This window comes from Schistocerca cancellata, chromosome 7, assembly GCF_023864275.1.
Source record: "Schistocerca cancellata isolate TAMUIC-IGC-003103 chromosome 7, iqSchCanc2.1, whole genome shotgun sequence".
In the NCBI taxonomy this organism is placed as follows: Eukaryota; Metazoa; Arthropoda; class Insecta; order Orthoptera; family Acrididae; genus Schistocerca; species Schistocerca cancellata.
This window is the reverse complement of record NC_064632.1, coordinates 136,947,830-136,969,010: the sequence shown is the minus strand read 5'-3', so window position 1 is coordinate 136,969,010 and position 21,181 is coordinate 136,947,830. Positions and strand designations below refer to the sequence as shown.

General features: G+C 39.6%; 1 protein-coding gene across 1 annotated transcript in view; it reads right to left on the bottom strand.

Annotated features, from left to right (window-relative positions):
* Positions 1–1,118: 1,118 nt before the first annotated feature.
* LOC126092445 (E3 ubiquitin-protein ligase MYLIP) overlaps positions 1,119–21,181 on the bottom strand; it is a 40,309-nt gene continuing 20,246 nt past the window's right edge. Inside the window, exons 2-7 of the mRNA XM_049908047.1 lie at positions 6,768–6,961; positions 6,425–6,659; positions 6,151–6,317; positions 5,505–5,721; positions 5,130–5,342; positions 1,119–3,149 (exon numbers count right to left, since the gene is read on the bottom strand). Coding sequence (XP_049764004.1) covers positions 2,934–3,149; positions 5,130–5,342; positions 5,505–5,721; positions 6,151–6,317; positions 6,425–6,659; positions 6,768–6,961 — 1,242 coding nt within the window. The 3' untranslated portion in view covers positions 1,119–2,933. The remainder of the gene's footprint in view (positions 3,150–5,129; positions 5,343–5,504; positions 5,722–6,150; positions 6,318–6,424; positions 6,660–6,767; positions 6,962–21,181) is intronic.

Here is a 21,181-nt window from a genome sequence, read left to right as displayed (position 1 = left end):
GAACAAATTACAGGCAAAAATGCATATTTCCCAGACTGTGGCATATAGGCTGCCCTGCATGACAAGCGTGTTGTGTTGGAGCAGTATCAGTGTGCTTTGTGAACCTGCCTTCCATGATGGCCTGGACATCAGGGGCAAATAAATGATTTTCAAGCCCTGGGAATAGTATCAGCCTGTTTTTAGAACTGTATTGTAGGGGCTGCATGGAGATATCCAAGGGAGGAGGATGAGGAGATGTTTTCAATCATTGTGTCAAAAGGGTTGCCATAGGTTTTGGAAATCGGAGAATGTCAGGGAAATTTGAAGGGGGGGGGGGGGGAGGGGAAACACTGGAAAAATCTTTTGTTTCAGTAGATGAAATGGTTTGTTTACTGAGGTGAGGTGTCGTGCATCGTCATTGGTAGCTGGGTGCAGATGAGTACAAGTGCCGCTTCCCAACTCCCTCATTACTACTACTTCTCTCCTCCTTACCTCTCCCCACAGCTTGCAGTCAGTGCTGTCACTATCCTAGCAACTGCCGACAGGAGGCATGAAGAGTGGTTTATTTGGATCCGATTTTCAGGGGCTGTAGGTGCAGATGGCGGTCATGTGTGAATGTGCATGTACTTTTGTTTTCTGACAAAATGTATAGCTGAAAATTTGGTTGAGAGAGTAATTGTCTTTTCTATCTGCAGCTCGGCAATCATCTTTATGGTGAGATGCCACCTATCATTATTATTGAGTCTCAGAGTATATGAACAAGTTATCTGTTCCATGGTTTGATCACTCTGGTCACATTTCATCATTGTCTGTGGCTCATGAATAGCTGGCTGTAAGTGGGTTTCCATGATGGGCCAAAACTGAAGGCTGTTTCTGCAGAGCTTTTAAAATGCCAAAGATACTCTGTTAGTGAGGACAATGTGGGAGTTATGGTGCAGTTTTATTGAAATTTGTGTATTACACTCCTAATGTGGGTCCACCTAACACAAAAGGTTATTCGTTATCAACAACAATCACTAATAAATATTACTGATATGTAAATTTATGCCCATGTATACTGCTAATGTGTTTACTCATCTTGGAGGACATGTCTTCTTTACTTAAGGTTGAAATACTTTGTCAGGAAAAGTAAATATCACTTTATGAACACCATATATTTTATTGGTATTGTTTGCACAAGCAGTCCATTTATATATTCATTTATTAAGATCTGATACAGGTCACATTTAATGAAAAATTCATTAAAAAGATCACACAAAATTTCCTCAGTTCCACCTTCTCTAGAACTGAGAAAAAATATCACACATAACACTGAGATTCTACAATCACACATTCATTTGACAACATTATAAAAGAAAAATTAAATGCACAAACAAATATATTAATAATTCTGTATTATACAAAATTCTCACTTCAGCACATGTATTTTCTATTTTTCCATTTGAAGTAAAATCAGATGACTACTAGAGAACTACAACAAAGCTGAGTATATTTAAAAATACTTTCAAAATTGAATCACTGATCTAATCTGGTTACTAAAACTGTTGAGCATTAAAGGTTTAATGGTAATCTGACCGCTGAAGCGACAATTTTAATATACAGGTTGCCTTACAAAGATAATTGCATTGATTTTTATTCTGGCATTGCATTGATATTTTTCCCTTACCTAATTCCATATATTTGAGGAGGAAACATTTTTCTTCTGATTATTCCCTACAATGTAAAAAATTACACACACACACACACACACACACACACACACACACACACACACACACTATTCCTCTTATAAAATGTTACAATTAAATAGTTATCACTTCCATTATTGTCCTCCACTGTACAGAAGAAAAATGTTACATCTATAATACTGTAATTTTCTGCGAACAAAACTGCTTGACAGGACACTGCTAAGCACTTTCTATAAATTTTAGTCGTTTTTTATATTTGCAAATAATTAAAACTGAACTGACATTTGTATCTTTCTATTGCCCCTCAGTATCACGTAACACATTAAGGTGTAAAGAATTACTCCACATACAGTACAACTGTTTTGTATTTAGTAATAAGGAAATGTTTACATTTTTAAGATTTTAATTTCCATTTAAACCATTCATTATTCAAAATTTCTTTGCCACTTCAGAGTAAAATATTTTCTGAGGACAATGTAAAGTTTTACTTTCAATTAAGTGCATGGATACGCACAATCAGGTACTATAAATGCTGTCAGTTCAGTTTTTTTAACGAGGCAAGAAAGTATAAAATGGTTATGCACAATACTGAAATTAACTTTACACATTTTCCTAAAAGGAATCCGACAGTACTTGCATTCATTAACAGATACAGATTCCAAGTTGCAGCTTGTGTCCCTGAGATATGAATACTCAAACTTGCCCTTTGCAGTGTAAATTTAAATCACTTGGAGCAATGTTAAATATTTTAAAATATTTTTTCTGAAGAGCTGCTCATAGCACATCACCAGTGCTTTTAACTTTACACACATTCTACTTAATTTGTTTAATTTATTAGAGGCTGCAGCACATTCTGTACTGTTTTTCACTTTGCATATAACATCCTGTCACTACTGTCAGTCTGAAATATCACCAGTCATGTTTTAAAACTATTACTATTAGTTTTTTGGCAGTTCACCTTCATTAAACTGCATGTTTAAGGCATACAGTTTTACACTTCACGTCCTAAAACTGTCATTTTATATCCACACTGCACAACATTCTTTTATCCCTTTTGTAAATGCTTCAGGTGATCATGTTTATGTAGATTACAGGCACTATAAAGACACTAACTTTCAGGAGTGATTAAAATTAACAGGAATGTAACTGCACGTGTACAACTTGTGTTCTTTCACAATTACACATTGCCCATCACATGCAGGGTGTATGGTCCAAGAGCATCACATCTGAGAGCACACTTTAACGAAAGAGTATTGTCGATTTATTCTAACAGGTTGGAAGCTGTTGCAGTTCTACGGGCAAGTAAATCCTCTTCGCTTGATCTATTTCTGCACGGCAAAGTGGGCAGCGATCACAACGGGCAGCACATTCACTACATGCTATAACATGTGCACAGGGAAAAAATGCAGTATCAATGCCCCTGTCCATGCAGATACGGCAAGACATTGCTTCCAGCAACCGCGCAAACTTCCGCTGTGATGACTGAAATTTGAAACACACACATAAATAATTACCACACAGCACTTTGTAAATGGTACAATGTAAACATTTCAAGGACAAACACGTTTAATTTGGTTGCATATTCAAATTTAGAGATGACAAATTAAACAATGATTAATGGCAACTGAAATTGTATGAGACTTCTCGATGGAAAGGAAAAAAAACATTCCACATCCCAATTTGTAGTGGTTACAGAGCTACATATGGTTACTAAGATGTTTTTATTTTGCATGTTGGTATCTCTGTTGCAAAGGGTTAATTCTCATTTTTTACCTGCAGTTCAAGTTTTGAAGTTGTTTATATAATTACATCTGTTCCAACAGTGATTGAGATTTGTTGGCCATTTCTACTGTATTGTTTAAACATTCCACATGTATTTACAAATGCTGAGTATGTTGATTTGGTATTTGTTTATGATTTTTGTAACTGAAATTCTAATGGTGGTAGAAAATTTATTTGACAATTTCCAAACTACAGAGTACTAAAATGAGGAGCATTTACTCTTTCTTACAAAAACTACGCAAGATTATTGATGCCATGCCCAGAAGCCGTATCCGCTTTCAACATGCAAATGAACAAGCACATGCAGTATTTTTGCATGTATGTGTGTTCTGCATACAAGAGTATGGCAAAGATTATGTATGCATGGCCTACCATTTACAGTAGATTCACCAATATTGAGAAGGAGAGGAAGGGAAACTATAGGAATTTAAATTGCCAACTAATCCCATTATTACTGTTTACTGATTAAGCTATTTTCACATATGATGGTACCATAACCCTTAACTCACATTGGGAGTCCAACAAAACACCCATGTCTTGGTGGAGACATTTTAAAAAATGATGGTCTATTGTACGAAATCACACATTTACAGGGAATCACTTGGTTGGGCTTTTAGTGTTACAACCGGTCTCCATTAGCAAGACGTTCTTGAAAATGATTTTCCAACAATTCTGGAAGAGGTTCCTTTGGTTACAAAGGTTGGTATGTTCTTTCAGCATGATGGTCAGTGCACAGTCTGGTTGACAAGTGACAACATGTAAACCTAACATTTCACAGAAGACAGACTGGCTGAAATGTTCATATTTCTGGGCCAACAATGTCCCCAGACCTTACCTTACAGATTTTTATGTCTCAGGTGGTTGAAAGCAAAGTTTACAAATAAAACATAAATAGGTGAATTGGTAGTTTAGATTATGAACAGTGCTGGCCTCAAAATAATGCTAACATGGCTCTCTCAGAAGGGCTACACACAATGTGACGAGAATTTGAAAGTGCATTCTAGACTTGGTTGGAATTTTTGAAAATAAACTTTTAACTTAATTATTTGCCCTTTGCTTTGGTATTTGTTTGGGATACATTCTAACAGCTGTGTCTCTCTAAACAAAAATTGAACACACAATATATGCAGTGTTTTATTCAAATTAGTATATTAGTACAGACTAATTCAAATAAAACATTCCATATAATTCACATTCAGTCCTAAAATATTTACCTTTCCTCATGAAACACCATATTATTTATACCAGCTCTCCCCCCCCCCCCCTCTCCCCCACCGTGCCCCACCTGCATGGAAGCAGTAATACTTCACACTGTCTCCATACTTAAAAGAGTGCTCCAGAAATAAAGAATTGAGTGGGATTTAATTTCATAGAAGGATAGAAAGGTTTGCCAGTGGCTTCTCACTGAAATCAAATCTTTCTATAGTAAAGTCCAGAATGGTATAGCAACAATATTACAAAAAGATAGATCTACTCACCATAGAGGATATGCTGAGTTGCAGAAAGGCACAAGAAAAGACTGCTATCTGTTTTTGCTTTTGGCCAAAAGGCCTCTCAAGTACACAGCAGTATTCTCGTTGTGCCTGTCTGTGACTCAACATCTCCTCTCTATGCCGAGTACCAGTAAATGTTTATACTTTACTATGTTAGTTTAATTAAAGAGAAAATCTAGGAACATACCTTGCATTTTTCATCTACACAGTTGTCACACTGTTCTGGAGTATTGTGTATCTGCTGCTCTGGACTTTCCTCTGGTGGGGGAAAAGTTGAACTTGCAGACTGATACAATGCCCTCCTTGCATTGTCATAGACTTCTCTGCAGGTACGTCGTATGTCAAACACGTATTTCTTCCCAAGAGAAGTATCCTCATTAAATATGGACACAATTGTGCCCTGCAATACAGAAAGACATTTAAAGAGCAGCTGACACTTTTTCCATTCATCTCCATATCAATCACATTTATTGATTTTAATTGAATAATTTTTGCAAATGCACTTAAATGTGTTTCATTGATTAATCTAACCTACGTAGTTTGTAAAACAAATGGCTGTTACCTTTAAATCCCTTATGAATTGAGCTGTAACTGCACTGCGTACTGTCTCACAACTATAGAAGGCATGCTTTTCGGTGATAGCACGGTACAGACCACTCGCTGCCTGTGATGTTTCCAGTTTCAGATCAAGTGTTGCCTCATTGCTGTCAAGATCTAGGTACAGAAGATGGAAAGAACGTCGCTGTGAGGCAGCACTTTGGATGGCTGTGTATGGTATGCTGTAAGATCAAAACAAAAAAAGTTTTATTTTTCAGTAAAAGTACTACTGTACCAATTGTGCCCAACTAGAAAGTATGACGGTTATATGTTGCTGTTGGCAGCTTTTTATTTGTTTGTGTAAAAATTACTGTTGTTGTACAACAACTGAATAATTATCAAGTTAAAGAAAACTGATGAAGGCAATTCAAGAAATAAATCTTTGTAACAACAATGTAGTTTTGGCAACTTTCAGAATTGAACTGATCTTCTAAACTAGATTTTGAGAGTGAGAAGAAGTATGGCCATACTTCCAATGTTATGGTTTCTAAAATCTTAATGTATGCATCCCAGTGTAATAGTATACATGGATGAGCAAATTTTGCAGCTACAACTTCACTGGTATCTTACACAACATTTCTGAACAAAGTATTTTTAGTGTGGCCTTTTACCTTTGTTTTGTTGAATCTGGATGATATACACTGAGCCCGTGTGGACCAACTCCGAGACTGCATCTTCCACCATTGCTCGTTTTTGTTTGAAATACCTCCTCACCAAAATCTTCAAGATAAGACACCTCCTTGAGGAGCCAGTACTCAGCTGCCGACTGCTTATTGCCCTATGGAATATTTAATGCCCAACTGAAGTTCACAAAGTGCAGGAAGCTACTGACTAAAGCTCTTATCAGCAACCACAGTGCAAATTAGTTTAGAGTGCTCTATTTACCTTAAGTTCACGATGCTGTGCAGCAATCATCTGAATAAAGTCTTGGGGCCTCGAGGTATTGACACCACCTAGCTGGCAGTATTGGGCGTAAACGCTTTGGGGACACGACTGAGGATCATAATCACCAGATTCTGCCTGTGCCATCCAAGCTGCCAATTTAGCAGCTACTAATGAATCTGGAACCTTCAGGCGGCCCTCCAAAAGATCCAACCGGGAATGAAGATAAAACTGATGCCTGAAATAAATCGTGCAGTACATTAGGCAATTTTCACTTACAGGATGTAGTATATACAAATGAATGCACAAGTCACAGCAAGCACGAATGCTTAACTCCAGACCTCACCTGGTTGTGTCTTGCAGCAAAAGGTGTGGAGGCACCCAAAATTTTACTCTGAGAGCAAAACGGTATGGAGGAACACCTCCCACTTGTCTCTCAATAGGATTACGAAGATTTAACCACAGTTCTTCCCCTTTAGAGCAGTGGTACTTCAGTCCAAAATAATCAGCCTCGTTACCAATGCCAAGGTACTGGCACACCTGGAGACAAATAATAAATTTTAATCATATTACATAGTAATTGATTCAAGAGTGATCGCTGCAGTAATTACCTTCAAGAATCAATACCGATACATTGTCACTGGAAAATGGTATGAAATTTGATTGATACAGCAAATGATCAAAATTAAGTGGGCAATAGGTGCTTTACAAAAAACACTATGTTGGCAGTTCCATTTTATACACTATTTCCATGTCTAGCCTAGACGTCTTTGGCAGTTGCTGCGAAGTGTAACGACCTTTGAAGTACACTTATCAGTAATGTAATAAAAACCAAACAGTAATCTCATTTGAAGATTGGAGGCCCAAACTTATGAGACACCATAAGCTACAAAGGCTGCATGAATTGGTCATATAAGCGAATTTCTGTTCATTAGATGTGAATGTGTCTGCAGTTCAAATATGGTTCCCTATGATTACCGCTTCCTTAACTTTGTAAGAGAGAGCGAGCGCACTGTAGCCAACAAAATTGTCTCCCGGCGAAAGTTCTTATTTTGTTTCCAGATTTGCATTAGATAAACATACTAACAGCAGAATATCATTGGAATCTTCTAATATCGCAAATATTACCCATTAAGGCTTTGCGTACAACAAACCCGTCTTATTACAGTAACTGAGATGCAAACGAAAATACGCGTCTGTTGACGAGTACTTTGCGGGACACTTTTTTGCGTGATCAGATAAGTGTCGAGCCGGTCGCAACCGACGAGGATCACCACCATAGCAAGTATTAATCTGCTTCTTTCGATACGCTATTGACGAAACTGTAATGCAACACGTATATGGATTACGTGCTGCAAGGTGCTAATAGGATCGGTAAGGTCACAATTAGTGGGTACCTTACACAACGCATAATTTTAACACGTGGTATATAAGAGTGAGCGCACTGATGACTGGATTATCGAAACTCGTTTATACAAATAAAAATTTCCTACTTTAAACTAGTTGCAGTTCACGCACATTAACGTATTTCATTTACTAGACGGTACTGAAATGCTAGGAACAATTATCACGCATATTTCAGCGCGTGGTAACAGATTATCATTTGTGCTTATTGGCCGGCCGGAGTCACCGTGCGGTTCTAAGCGCTACACTCTTGAGCCGAGCGACCGCTACGGTCGCAGGTTCGAATCCTGCCTCGGGCATGGTTGTGTGTGATGTCCTTGGGTTAGTTAGGTTTAATTAGTTCTAAGTTCTAGCCGACTGATGACCTCAGAAGTTAAGTCGCATAGTGATCAGAGCCATTTGTGATTATTGCCGTCAGTTTAGCTTACTTGGAAGTAACCGGTGCTGCCTTCCTGTTAGTGACAATCTAAAGTGAGCCATTTTAGCAGTAAATTTCTCTAGGAACCAGACAGACAGAAGGTTATGGTAGCAAACAGCCGTGACTACGTAAGGATGGGGCCTGGGTTGACGTTCCCTGCCTAATAAAATTCATTTCAAAAATGCAAATGATCCACTGTTATTAATGCTTAAAGACAAAGCTTGTCGAGGCAGAGCGACGGTCAGGTACTGATACTTTCACAACACAATTCTGTTCGGGTAAGTTGTTCCCTGTAACAAACTATCGTTGCACTGAAGATACTTCGCGCTTGGATACCTAGCGCTGTTCTAAAGACCGCTATAGTAACACCAATATCACATACAGAATGCCACCCTTATGTGCAAACAAAATTAGAGCACTGAAACTTACATCGGACTTTAATGATATTTAGTCTTTTCCTCGCTTTCAGTTTACGTTCAGTCTCGGTACTAAATTTTTAGCGATCCAGTCTGAACATGACAGAGGAGCTACCGATTCATTTAGGTATAAGACAACTTAAAATCCTGATGGGGGATAAATCCTTAATATTTGCACACAACAAACTGAGGACATGATGTCTCCTGTCAATCAACGATGAACGCATGCATATTCTCAGACTACCCAGCCAGATAGCGGAAACAATTTCGGAGGAGGCAAACTGAAACAGCAGAGTGTGAGCGGATGAGACGAGGCGCGATGAGGGCGTGGGCTATTTCTGTGCGGTGTGTATAGCGTCGGGGCACGAAGTGGCACACCTCGTCACAGCCGGGCCGCGTGCTGAGCACGTGCACAGCGCCTGCTGCCTGCCCCCAAGGACGGGCTGCGGGCGCGCCTCCAGCTGCGCCTGCCGCTACCTGTAAACACCGGACAAAGTTCAGCCGGCCCCACCTGCCAGTGGACTTTGGCCGCGCCTTGGACTTTGGACTCTGACGCTACGCTTCCTTCACAGTGAAAGAGCACAAAAAAGCGAGCGCGCGAAACCGCGCAGGAGACAGCTGCGAATCCGTGCTGCTTCGTAACGCACTGTTCCACGAAATCCAATCGTCTACCACACTGGGAATGTTTTAGCTACATTTTACTGCAGTCCAACAGTGGAATTACACAAAAAAGAAGAAAAGCGCCATAATGTTTACAGATTTTTTTTCTTTTTCACTGGAAATTCACAACCTTGAATTAGTAAAAACTATTTCCGTGCCGCTTTTACGATGCGTAAGGTAATCATTACAAATTATGCAGCTCTCCTATGAGTCTTCTTTGCATCTTTCGTTAATCCTACTTGATGAAGAGTAACGACTTTAATGTACTTGCGGCTATTCAACTATAATCCATACTTCCATACTAATAATATAAATGCGAAAGTAACTGTTACGCTTTCACGACTACATCGCTTAAACTGTTTTGATAAAATTTGGTATCAATATATCTTGAATGCTGAGGAAGAACATAGGCCACTTTAGAATGTGTGTAGTACAACATATTTATTGATTTGAAGAATAAAACGAGAAATATGAAAAAACAATCTTTGAAAAAGCTATTTAACCTCTTGACTTTTGAACTTTATTCACATAATTGCGACTATGCTTTTATTGTTTCGTGTGTTCCATACAATATGATTCAACGCAATAAATACAGTACTTATACAATCCTCAACGTGTTTAATCCATACTTCTAACATCAGTCACAAGCCCGTCGGATTTTAGCCGTCTTGTCACGCGTCTCATAGCTTCCGATACGCTTTAAGACACTACAACGACGTCCTTTCAAAGCTGTACGACAAACTAGAGACGATCTGCTTTTACATGTAGAACGTGGAAAGTTTTTATTGGAGCTGCATTTGATGATATACAAGCGCAGCCGCTGTCAACAGGCAGAAGCTTGAGGACAGCTGCGTTATAGCACGTACAGTTTTTACAAAATTCGCGCTACATCAAACTACATATTTATTTTGATTCTTTGTCAGTTTAAGGCTATTTAATAATTTTAGTAAGTCTACTTATGAGTGTCAGCAGCTCGTGGTCTTTAGGTTAGCGTTGCTGACCCTTGATATGGGGTTCCGGGTTCGATTCCCAACCAGGTCTGATTTCCTCAGCTCCATACTGGATGTGTGTGGTATCCTTATCAACATTTTATCATTACCGACGCCCATGTCCCTGGATTGGCGTCAAAAAGAATTGCACCAAGAGGTCGAATATCCCGAGCACGGTCTCCTGGCCAATAAAGCTATACGCACATTTCATTTCATTCCATTCCACTGATAAGCGAGCAGCGCTGACGGCAACAGCTACTGGGTAAATAAGTCGGTGAGTGCTGTTTTCTACGTTTTCTTTGCACCAGTGGTGATGGGAACTTTTGTCCGACAAATGATCTGCTCGTAGTAAACAAGTTACAAGAGCGTATATCAGCATTCATTAATTTTGTGCTCTTGTTCTCTAACTGCATGCACACAGACAAAATTCTACCAGTCACCATGACAGTGGTTCGAAAACTGAATGCCTACTTCAGTGTTTACGTCTCAAAACGTGCTATTTCTCTTTCTCTTTTGAGTCTCTCGCGAAACATTCGCCTGTTCAAACGTTACAGACAGTAAGCACATGCGTCTGCACGAAACATGTGCTTTCGAGGAACGAGGCATTCTTCTCACGAATTTATGAGGAGCTATGGATCGAGGGAAGGCCAGACACTCTTACATTCCGTCCCCGAGCTGCAAAACAACGCTCCTTATCTTGTGTATTTCTTCGGCGCTTCCACGAAAAACAAGGTCTTTGGAACAATAAACCCAAGCAAGACCTGTTGAGTTTTCCGATAACAGCCAAATTCCCCAGCTCCAGACAAATATTTACGTGCACTAAATTGTAGATGTCTTATCTGCTACACACGTTACTGCAAAAAAGTAGCGTACTGGTCATTTCTTAAACGTCATGGGATGCTTGAAAGGCATTAAGTTTCAGTCCAACATGCAAATTAAAGACTTCCGAAGGTTATACAACTGCATACATATATTTGACCCTCACGATAACTTTATCAAACATATAATGAACCTGCCGATTGGTTTGGAAACTGCAAATCTCTACTTGGCCTGGTTCTATTGGAGGACCCACAGTTCAACGTGTATTGCGAACCTTGATGCAGTTTCTTTTTCCCCCACAGTAACATACTATGGCCATAGGTGAAAAAAGTGATAACTGACAAATCTGGGTAGGTCTGGAGATCGAATCCCCGAACGTTGCGAACAGTAGTCTAACATATACCAACTGAGCCACCGAGTCAGATAATGGGCTAAACAGACGACAGGTCAAAGAGTCGAGGGGTATGGAAAGGTAGCAGTGGTTGAGAGGGGAGTGAGAAAGGGTTGTAGCCTATCCCCGTGTTACTCAATCTGTATACTAATCAAGCAGTAAAGGAAACCAAAGAAAAATTCGGAGCAGGAATTAAAGTTGATGGAGGAGAGACAAAAGCTTTAAGGCTTGCCAGTGGCATTGCAGTTCTGTCAGAGGCAGCAAAGTACTTGGAAGAGCATTTGAACGGAATGGATAGTGTCTTGAAAGGAGTACATAAGATGAGTATCAACAAAAGCAAAAGAATGATAGTGGAATGCGTTCGGATTGGGCTGAGGGGATCACATTAGGAAACGAGACACTAAAAGTAGATGAGTTTCGCTATTTGGGCAGCTAAATAACATTGAATAAGCTAAGTAGAGACGACATAAAATGTGGACTGGCAATCTCAAGAAAAGAGTTTCTGAAGAAGAGAAATTTGTTAACAATGAATAACAAATTTCAGTGTTAGGAAGTCTTTTCAGAAGGCATTCGTCTTGAGTGCAGCCAGGTATGGAATTTAAAGATGGACGATGAACAATTTAGGCAGGAAAGGAATAGAAGCTTTTGGCACGTGGTGCTACTCAATGGAATTGGGGAGAAAAGAAATTTGTGGCACAACTTTACTAAAAGAAGGGATCGGTTGATAGCACGCATTCTGATACATCAAAGGATTACCAATTTAGTATTAGATAGATAGAGTGTCCTTTTACCATAGTTTCTGCCATTGGAAAATAGTATTTTCAGAGATATAAATTCCAAAGCCGCACAATATACCCCATCTTATGAACCATATTGTAATATGCTCTTGCGTCTATGTTCTTCAAAAGCTCTGTGAAAATGGATCACAGTTAAAATACAAAATCTTACGCTCTTCAAGGGCACGCGTGCTGCCGTTTGCTTTCTAACCTACAGGATACAGTCCCACGGAATTGCGACTCTGCAGAGTACACGGCAGTTTTCTCCTGACCCTCGCTACAGCAGCGGCGACAACTTATTGTTTCGTATGTGATTAGCATCGACGACCATTTGTTTCCCACACATTGCAAGCAGTGTCATCGGTCACGTGTACGACGTAGGCTCTGTATCGAAGCAAAGGGCGGTTAAGACCAAGTCCCGTGCACTGAGATCATTTACAAGCATTTGCTTCGGAGACAAAATGTTAATATTAACATCTGGCTGTTTAGCGTAAGCGAACCCGAAAAAATAGCCCGAGATCAATCAAACATTCAAAAATTTCACCTTGACACACCAAAATTCTCCTTGTTACTGACTTTTCAAGCGATTAACTCCGTTATTTAGGACAATGAGACTGAGAAGAGCCATGAAGGCTCTCGCGGAAACAATAACAATGAAGTTGAGTAAACTTCCTATACTTTGACAAAAGACACTTCATGGTCTATTTATTATGCAGGACACCTCAGTGTGGTGGCAGGTCGTACATGCTGAGAAAATCAGACGACAAAGACTTGCAGGGTTGGCAGATGGTGGAAAAGGAACCATGTACTACCAGACCGTGTGAACGGAAGTGAGTAATTGTATCTTATTAATGTCAACACCAGCCGAAGATACAACAAATATAGAATCAGCATCGGAAGACAGTTACGTAAGCCTGGACAGTCCCTGCAATAAAGCACACCATGGACGCTGCTTAGAAAATGTCTACGGCAAAATAGCCATGGAAAATACTTTTTTTGGTTAACCCTTGAAAGTGGAGCAAAAGGACAGATTTTGGCAGCACAGGAAGAAGGCGTCAGAACAAACACTATCAAAAGCAGGATTGAGCATACAGCAGAAGACGTGAAGCACAGACTTTGTAGTCACAAGACTGTGGCGTACATGGTACAATGCAACTTAGCATATACCAGAAATATCACTTACTATTCGCAAAGACCTGACTGAGTAATAAGTTATAAAAATAGGTACAAAATCAGTAAACCAAACCACTGTGGGCGTTTCTATTCCAAACTAACACTAACACAAACTGCCAGACATGACACTAGTGGCTCGTTAACAGGCGACAGCAGGTAGCTCACTAAGCACAGAGAACTGAAAATATGATTTCTGCGCTTCTGGCATAAAAATGATCCCAATGGTTCTTGGCACACTGTGCGTAGGGCCGAAAGATCTCAGTGGGAATTTTCATACCACTGGTATCGGTAAATACCAACTGCATGCCGCCCTAAGCGTTAGAAAAGTGTGACTGCCGATAAACAAAAAAATGCATTATAGTGATTTTGTTGGCCGTTTCATCATCGATAGCAGATGATTTTTATCAATGCGCTAAGTCTCAAGGGTTAACTTAATTGACAATGTTTTATCCTACAGCGGAAAAATTCTTCTTCGCGTTCACTTCGTATAAACATTAACAAATAGGCACATGAGATACCTGCGAACCGTTTTTGTTACTTTAGTCTGGTGACATGCTACATTTATGTTTTGGAGAAGCGCATGCCCCTTAACGCTGCTCTTTCTCTTTCCGTCGCCAAACCTGATTTTAGAAGGTTTAGGGTCCGATCAAACCTGGCATCAGCCGTGAAAATATGAAAGCACCACAGAGGCTACACGCAACTATTTAATAAGGTACGAGGGTTACAGTACGCAGTAAACATTCAGAGACCCTAAATTTTCGCTGTTTATTGTGTATAAAAAATAGCTTAGGTGTGACCGGCTCTACAGATTTTGGCGCCATTAATGTACTGCCTCGTCGAACAGTCTAACCTTCTCAAGCAAAAAAATCTATTTTAATTATTACTGTAATGCGTAAGAGGTAATTTTGTACAAGAGGAGGAGCAGTGGCAGTGCAAATTAACAAAATATAATTACGAATGGAAGGAAAAGAAATGTGGATATTGCTGCTTATAATCCAGTTATAATGCTTTTTAACAGACAGAAAACCCAGCTTTACCTAAGTTCTCGGATTTCCATCCACGTGTTTCGCAACCTCTCTAACTTTTGCCGCCCCCCCCCCCCCCCCCCCAAGAGTCTGGTTTGATGCAGCTCTCCACGCTAGTCTATCCATTTAAATCTGTTTACTGTACTGTAGTCGATCATTTGTATACTTTTACAGTTTTTCCTCCATAATGTGTTCTGTCACTGATCTCTCTCAGTCACGTTGCGCCATAATTCATTTTTCCTCTCCGATTCAATATCTGTCCATTAGCTATCACATCTACCCGTCTACTCTTCAGAATTCATCTGTAGCACTTACATTTGAAAAACCTCTATTCTCTTGCCTCTACTGTTTATCTGCAAGTTCGACTTTAGTATAAGGCCACACTGGAGACGTACTTTCAGCACTGTGATCCTTCGTCTTAGACCTCATGTCTTCCACGCAATAATACCGCAGGTACTAACGGCTTTGATAACTTTACGACTGGAGTGCAAGATACGGGCCAAAATGTCGTCCCTGACGGAACGCAACGGTTGCTGGGTGCCACGTGCAGAAGGCGGGCGCGCTGTAAACAAGTTCCCCTCGGCAGCATTCCCCGCCATTTGTTTTGAATAGCCTACGCAGTTTTTTTACAGTCGCACAGCAAGTAGCGTCATCGACAATGTGACCGACGCAAAAAATACAGGAATTTGCCCCCCTTCCGTCCCCAAATATGTTCATTATGATTTTCTTTGTGTGAAGTTGAAATTTAGCTCTATTTATCGTTTACGGGACAATCGAGAAAACTCTCCTTATGCAATAACAGCATACGTTTCGCACCAAACCGGATCTGGAATGGCCGCTTCGAACCAAATTTTTGGCTCAACAGTGTGATATTAGACCTGGTGGAATTTTCAACTTTTTCAGTTCTGGTCCACTAGGGACCACACAGGAATTTCAATTGTCTCATTTGCTCTTTGCTCCTGATATTCATCTTTTCACCGTGTCTCTTGTTTCTTTACCCAATTTTACACTTATTCTCTTATTGCTTCTGCCTTTAACTCTTTCTAAATTTAACACCTTTCTCTTTCGACTGCTGCTTCTAGTTTTAGGTTGTGTATTCGTAAATCATTTTTAACATTACGGCAGCAGCTTCTGGTTAATTTTTTTTTTCACATAGATATGGTCTGTCCGCTTATTCGTTCATCCCGTACGAGTTGTTTCTCACTTCTTTATTTTGATCCACAGTTGTTATCATTTGTAATTAAAAGCGATTGGCTATAACAGCGAATCCAAATTATATATTTATAAAATCGCTTAGTATGATTTATCTTATAAAATGACGAATTAATAACATTTTCGGGAAATATATCGTATGGCGATTCGAAATTGAGAAAAATGACAGCACCACTAAAGGACTTGAGCGTGTCATACTCAACGCTCTCTACAATTTTAAAGGACAGAAAGAAAATACAGTTTCTTTTCGAAGGCAATTGTTTAAAAAACAAGCGGACAAGGTCATCTGACCACAAAGATTTATAAGAATCTTTACTTACATGTTTTAAGTAGCGGAGATCAAATAATGTGCCAATCAAAGGATCTATTCAAGCGAAAGCCAGTAAGTTTGCGCGTCTGTTGGGTAATCCGAAGTTAAATTGTTGTTCGTCTTATGATAGATACGATTCCGAGCTTGCCTTGATAGAATTGCCGGGAACATTGTGGCGAAGCTGTCTGTGTACCTGATGGCATAACAGACGTGTGACTAAGAAGAGGCCTGTTTATTAGTGTGAAGGTTGCAGCAAGCCAGAAGATACATTCAATGCAGATGAAACGGCTTGTTTTACAACATGACCCCAGATACGACTTGGAAATTTAAAGGTGAACAGTGTTCGGGTGGGAAAATGTCCACGACAACAATCACAGTTATGGTTGCTGCAAATATGATAGGATCTTGTGAAGAAAAGCTTTTGGTGATTGGAAAATTGAGAGAACCTAGAATTTTTAAAAACACTCCCTACCTATAGTTTTATGGAAAAACAGCAAAATACTGGATGAAATCTGACATTTTTGAAACTGGTTGCATAACTGGAACTTTCAGCCGAAACAAAGAAACGAAAAATTGTTCACCTGCTCGATAATTATACTGCTCGTCCTGTAGTCGACAATCTGCGGTGCATAAACGTATGTGTGGTACTTTTACAATAATAGCGAACAACGTTGTGTCAGTCATGACTATTATACTATACAGGACTTCCAGTAAGTTTTAAACATGTTCAACTTTCTCATTCATTATTTACGACGATGTTAGACATTACTGAATGATTTACGTTATTGAGACTTGTTTCTTCGCTTAATGAAGGTTTCTACATTTTACTGGCATGTTACTGGTGTATGTACAGCATAAACAAGAAAACATCCTCTTTCGACCCTCTTCACAAATACTGATACTTAAGGTTTACTGTATTTCTGCCACTTTTTGAAGATTTAACTCTGTTGCAGTCTAAATTTTACAGACACGAAATTTTTATTGAAAAAATGCAAAAACTTTGTTTTTTCAACTATCGGCTGTAAAGAGCGAAAACCGTCGGTCCCTTCGACATCGTTATAAACGGTTTCGATTGTAATTCATCACTGCTTGTTAATGGCTAGGCATTTGTGCGTCTAATTTACCCTTTTTAATATAAAAGGTAGTTTACGGATAACTGAAGTGGATACGAAAGTGAGCGCAAGAGATATTAGAACATTCTACAAGTATTATCGACAGCATCTGAAACGGCAAAGAAATGTTCAGAAAGGGCTTTCATAATAAGAACAGTCGTGAATTAAAATGCGTGCTTTGTGAACACAGCCGCCGTACGGCGCACGCTACGTGCTGAAAAGCCCAGCAACTTTCTGCACAAACAAGTTCTCCATGCAAGGCGCACACGCCGACGCTTCACTACTGGCTAATTTGTTTACTCTGCGACACTCCTCGACTGCTACCGACTGTACTGTCGAGCCCCAAGGGCACAGAAACAAAATTAACTGCTTCCATATACTAACCGTTTAGATGAAACATGGTGTAACAAAGAGAATCCTCTGCAATAGTTGGCCCTGAGAATGTCAAGTCGATTTATGAACTACGCACACTTTCAAGGCAACCACCGTGTAGCATAAAATTTTCTAAGCTGTAGCATCGCATGAAAATAAGATTCATTAAAACGTGTCAATACTACGACCTATAGCTGTATAAATTATGTAAGGCCAAAGACAAATCTGCGAGAAAACTGTAAAACGTTCTAGAAACAACATAGGCCTAAAGCGATTTAATAGATTAAAATAATCCAAGCCCAAATTAATACTTCATTTTATCTCCTCCAGTGCCGTTCTGTTATACTTTCCTCGTATATTTTTATGCTATTATCACCAAACAACAAGATGTTAACAAAGCAAATTTAACTTTGCTCACTTTACGTAGGAAACACGGATAGAATATGTCCTACCAATGTTCCCAGTTCGGTTTCGTAGATAGGTGGTAGTGATGGTGGTGGTGGGAGGAGGAGGAGTAGGAAATGTTACCGCCGATTCAGAGCATATTTTCACAGAATTTTTATCCATGCTCGTAAAGGAATTTGTCACGATTGGTATCTACGGCATTAATTCATTAACTTAACGTTTTCAAAACTCATTACGGGAAATATGATAAACAAGTGAAACGTGTTGCGGCATGCTAAACATCTGATTTCTACCCGTACTTCGTAAGAAGATTAAAGTAATCAAATGCACCCCCTCTGGCGATTACTAGCGAATATGGTTAGCTGTACGCCTAGATTACTTCAGCTACGCTTTCACTACAAGCTTCATATGCGCCACCTTAAATAACCTGGGATACTTTCGTGGTGCCTTAAGAATACTATTATCTACAGACAAAGACTTCGTCCACACTACAGGAATTATAAAATCCATGTGACGTACTACAATATAGTTTGATATAGTTGCTAACGCAGGACATATTCCGTTCGATTTACCGTTCATGAATTCACGTGCTAAACACTGCTTAAGGTTGTAAACTTTAGTCCCATGTACACAATTACCTGTTTCCACCCTGAAAGGTAGAGCGGGCAGGGCAATATATTTTAATGAAAAGTCAGATAATTTTAAATTTCCAGAAGTGGGCAGATTCAGAGTCTCCAAAAAATATTGAAAAAGTGACAAAAGCTGGCACAATAATTAGAGAACTTTTACAAGAGCTGTGATGTTCAAATTTTCGACTAGTCATCGCGGATCACGTTTACCACTTTCATTTAAGACGAATGCTGGGATGGTTACTTAGATGGTGCCATCCTTTTATTTCTTTCCACAGCTTTGTCAAACTGAGATAGCGCTCCGTCTCTAGGGTTGGAGCATGTAACTCCCAACTTCCTTTCTTAAAAGCTACTTGAGTTATCAATAACAGGTAATTCAAACTCCATATTTTTTGGTCGAGTAGTCACGGCCTAGTGCTAATTAGTAAAAGGTGTTAAAACAATGACGATAGCTATCACTTGACAATGCATTTGCGGTATTATGCATTCGAAAACCGGACCGCTTTTCCGCCCTCCCGGGAAGGCAGTGTACAACATGATACCACTAAAGAAAATTATCCATGCTCCAAATGTCACAAGTAAAAACTTATACTACCTAACTGCCCTTCCGATGTAGCTCCTCCATTAACGGCAATGTTTCACATTCTATGCGTGATTGCTCCTTTTATTAAGATATCAATAATACTGCTTGTGTGGCAATAGCGCTGAAATGTTATGTTAGCAGTTGTTCTTCCGATAACCTCTGCAAAAAGATAAGTGCCCTGATGAATGAAGTGTAAACTTCCATGACAAAATTCGGTTGATTACCAATCGCTCTCAGTGAAATGGTCCAAATCGTAAACCTACCAAAGGCAGCGACATACTGCATATCTGGCGCGATACACGTTCTTACTCTACTCACTTGGCAGAATATTTGCTGGCTACGTCAAGTACGTAACGTCCCGATAACTCGTTAGGCGTGCCGGTATCTTTGCAGTAAGAATTGTGTCACTGCCAAGTAAGGCAGAAATATAACATGGATACCCAAAGTCCATACCAGCTATTTGTTGGTACGGCATGCAAGTGACACACAATTTATATTTCACTCCAATACCTCAATGTGGCCTATAATTAATCGGCGGCACGTCTTAACCTTAAACTACGATATTATCCATAGACGTTAATTTTACTATACCAACCTTACTAACTCTCATCAGACCATGAGGTTCTTTCGAGTAACGGATAAAATTTAATTCCCAATTAAAATAAGTAAATTCACTATCTTCAGTTACAATTACTACCTTCAAAATAACGCTGACAGCTTTAATATGTTTGGACAATACGAGACACGTTTGGCACTGAATGTATCCCAGTTCCAATCAATTTCCGCCTTTTCCCGCAATTTTTCTAAATACAGCTGAAGTTATTGCAATGACAAAGTTTCCACGGGCGACCTCTCAAGATAGTTCTCTGGAGCTCCTCAGTTTTGTGTTCTGAAATTTAAGGAACATGTGCTGAAGAAACAATTCCTCCAACCGTCACGCTAATTTTGAAGTAGCTCGTCTAGAAAGTATACTAGTATAGTACGGAATTATTTGTAGCGGCCTATGTCTGCAGAATCCCGAACACCCCCACCGCCCACTTCGTTAGTCTCTTATTAAAGGATGTTCGATGACAATTTTGGCGGTGGCAACAGCGCTTCGCTTTCACTAATGAATTTCACTTTGCGCGTGAGGCAACTAGTTATTTCTTCTCGTGCCATTGCCACTTGCGGTGATACACAAGAAGTGTCGTCAATGTAAAGGCTCACGCACTTCTGATAGTTAAAAAAGCTGTTTCTCTGAAGAGGGCAGGACGCCTATAGATCAGACAATGGCTGACTCCCCAAGGGGCCCCTGCCTTGGTTACTGAATAATAAATCAGACTATAGCTTCGTGTGACAAATGGGGCTGCTTTAACTCAAGGGCACAACCTGTCGGCGATCAGCTTCAATCTTTTTTTTCTCCTCTTTCATACAAACGGCATCCTTATGCCACCAAACTACAGTTTTTGTGCCTATCAAGAGATATCTGCTCGTAAATCCAAAATGATGAATTCCATTCTCTGGTGGTTCGCTGGGAGTCTGGCGACAATCAGTCTATCGATTTTCATGCACACGAGGAGAAATCCATATAGCATTATTTCAATTAGACTTGTTAGTTTGTACACCGCCCATTTAATTATTTAGATGGACCAGTTCTTATGATTGAAGAAGGATCATGCTTGCTTAGTTGTCGTTCGTGCGTTGGCCATGAGATAGGAGAACCAGAAAGTAAACAATTAAAAATATTCAGTGCATCGTTAATAAACAACTTTTCATGCTAAGATATGTTCACTCGTCTACTGTCTAATAAAATTGAACCAATGTAGATTTAAAATTTAACCACAAGAAACTTATGAATACTCCACTATTAAAGCGTAAGAAGAAGCGGCACACTGACAGCAGCTAAGCTTAACCAGGAAACAAAATCCTGGGCACAGATATGAGGGGCGCAACAAAAATAACCGCCATAACTGACAGTGAGTCTTGTTTGTGCGACAACTCCTTTGTTTGGTGGGTTCTCTCACGATGACAAACGCCAGCGCCTTTTTTTATTTGCAAATGGAAACTGCGTTAGTCACGAGCGCCTT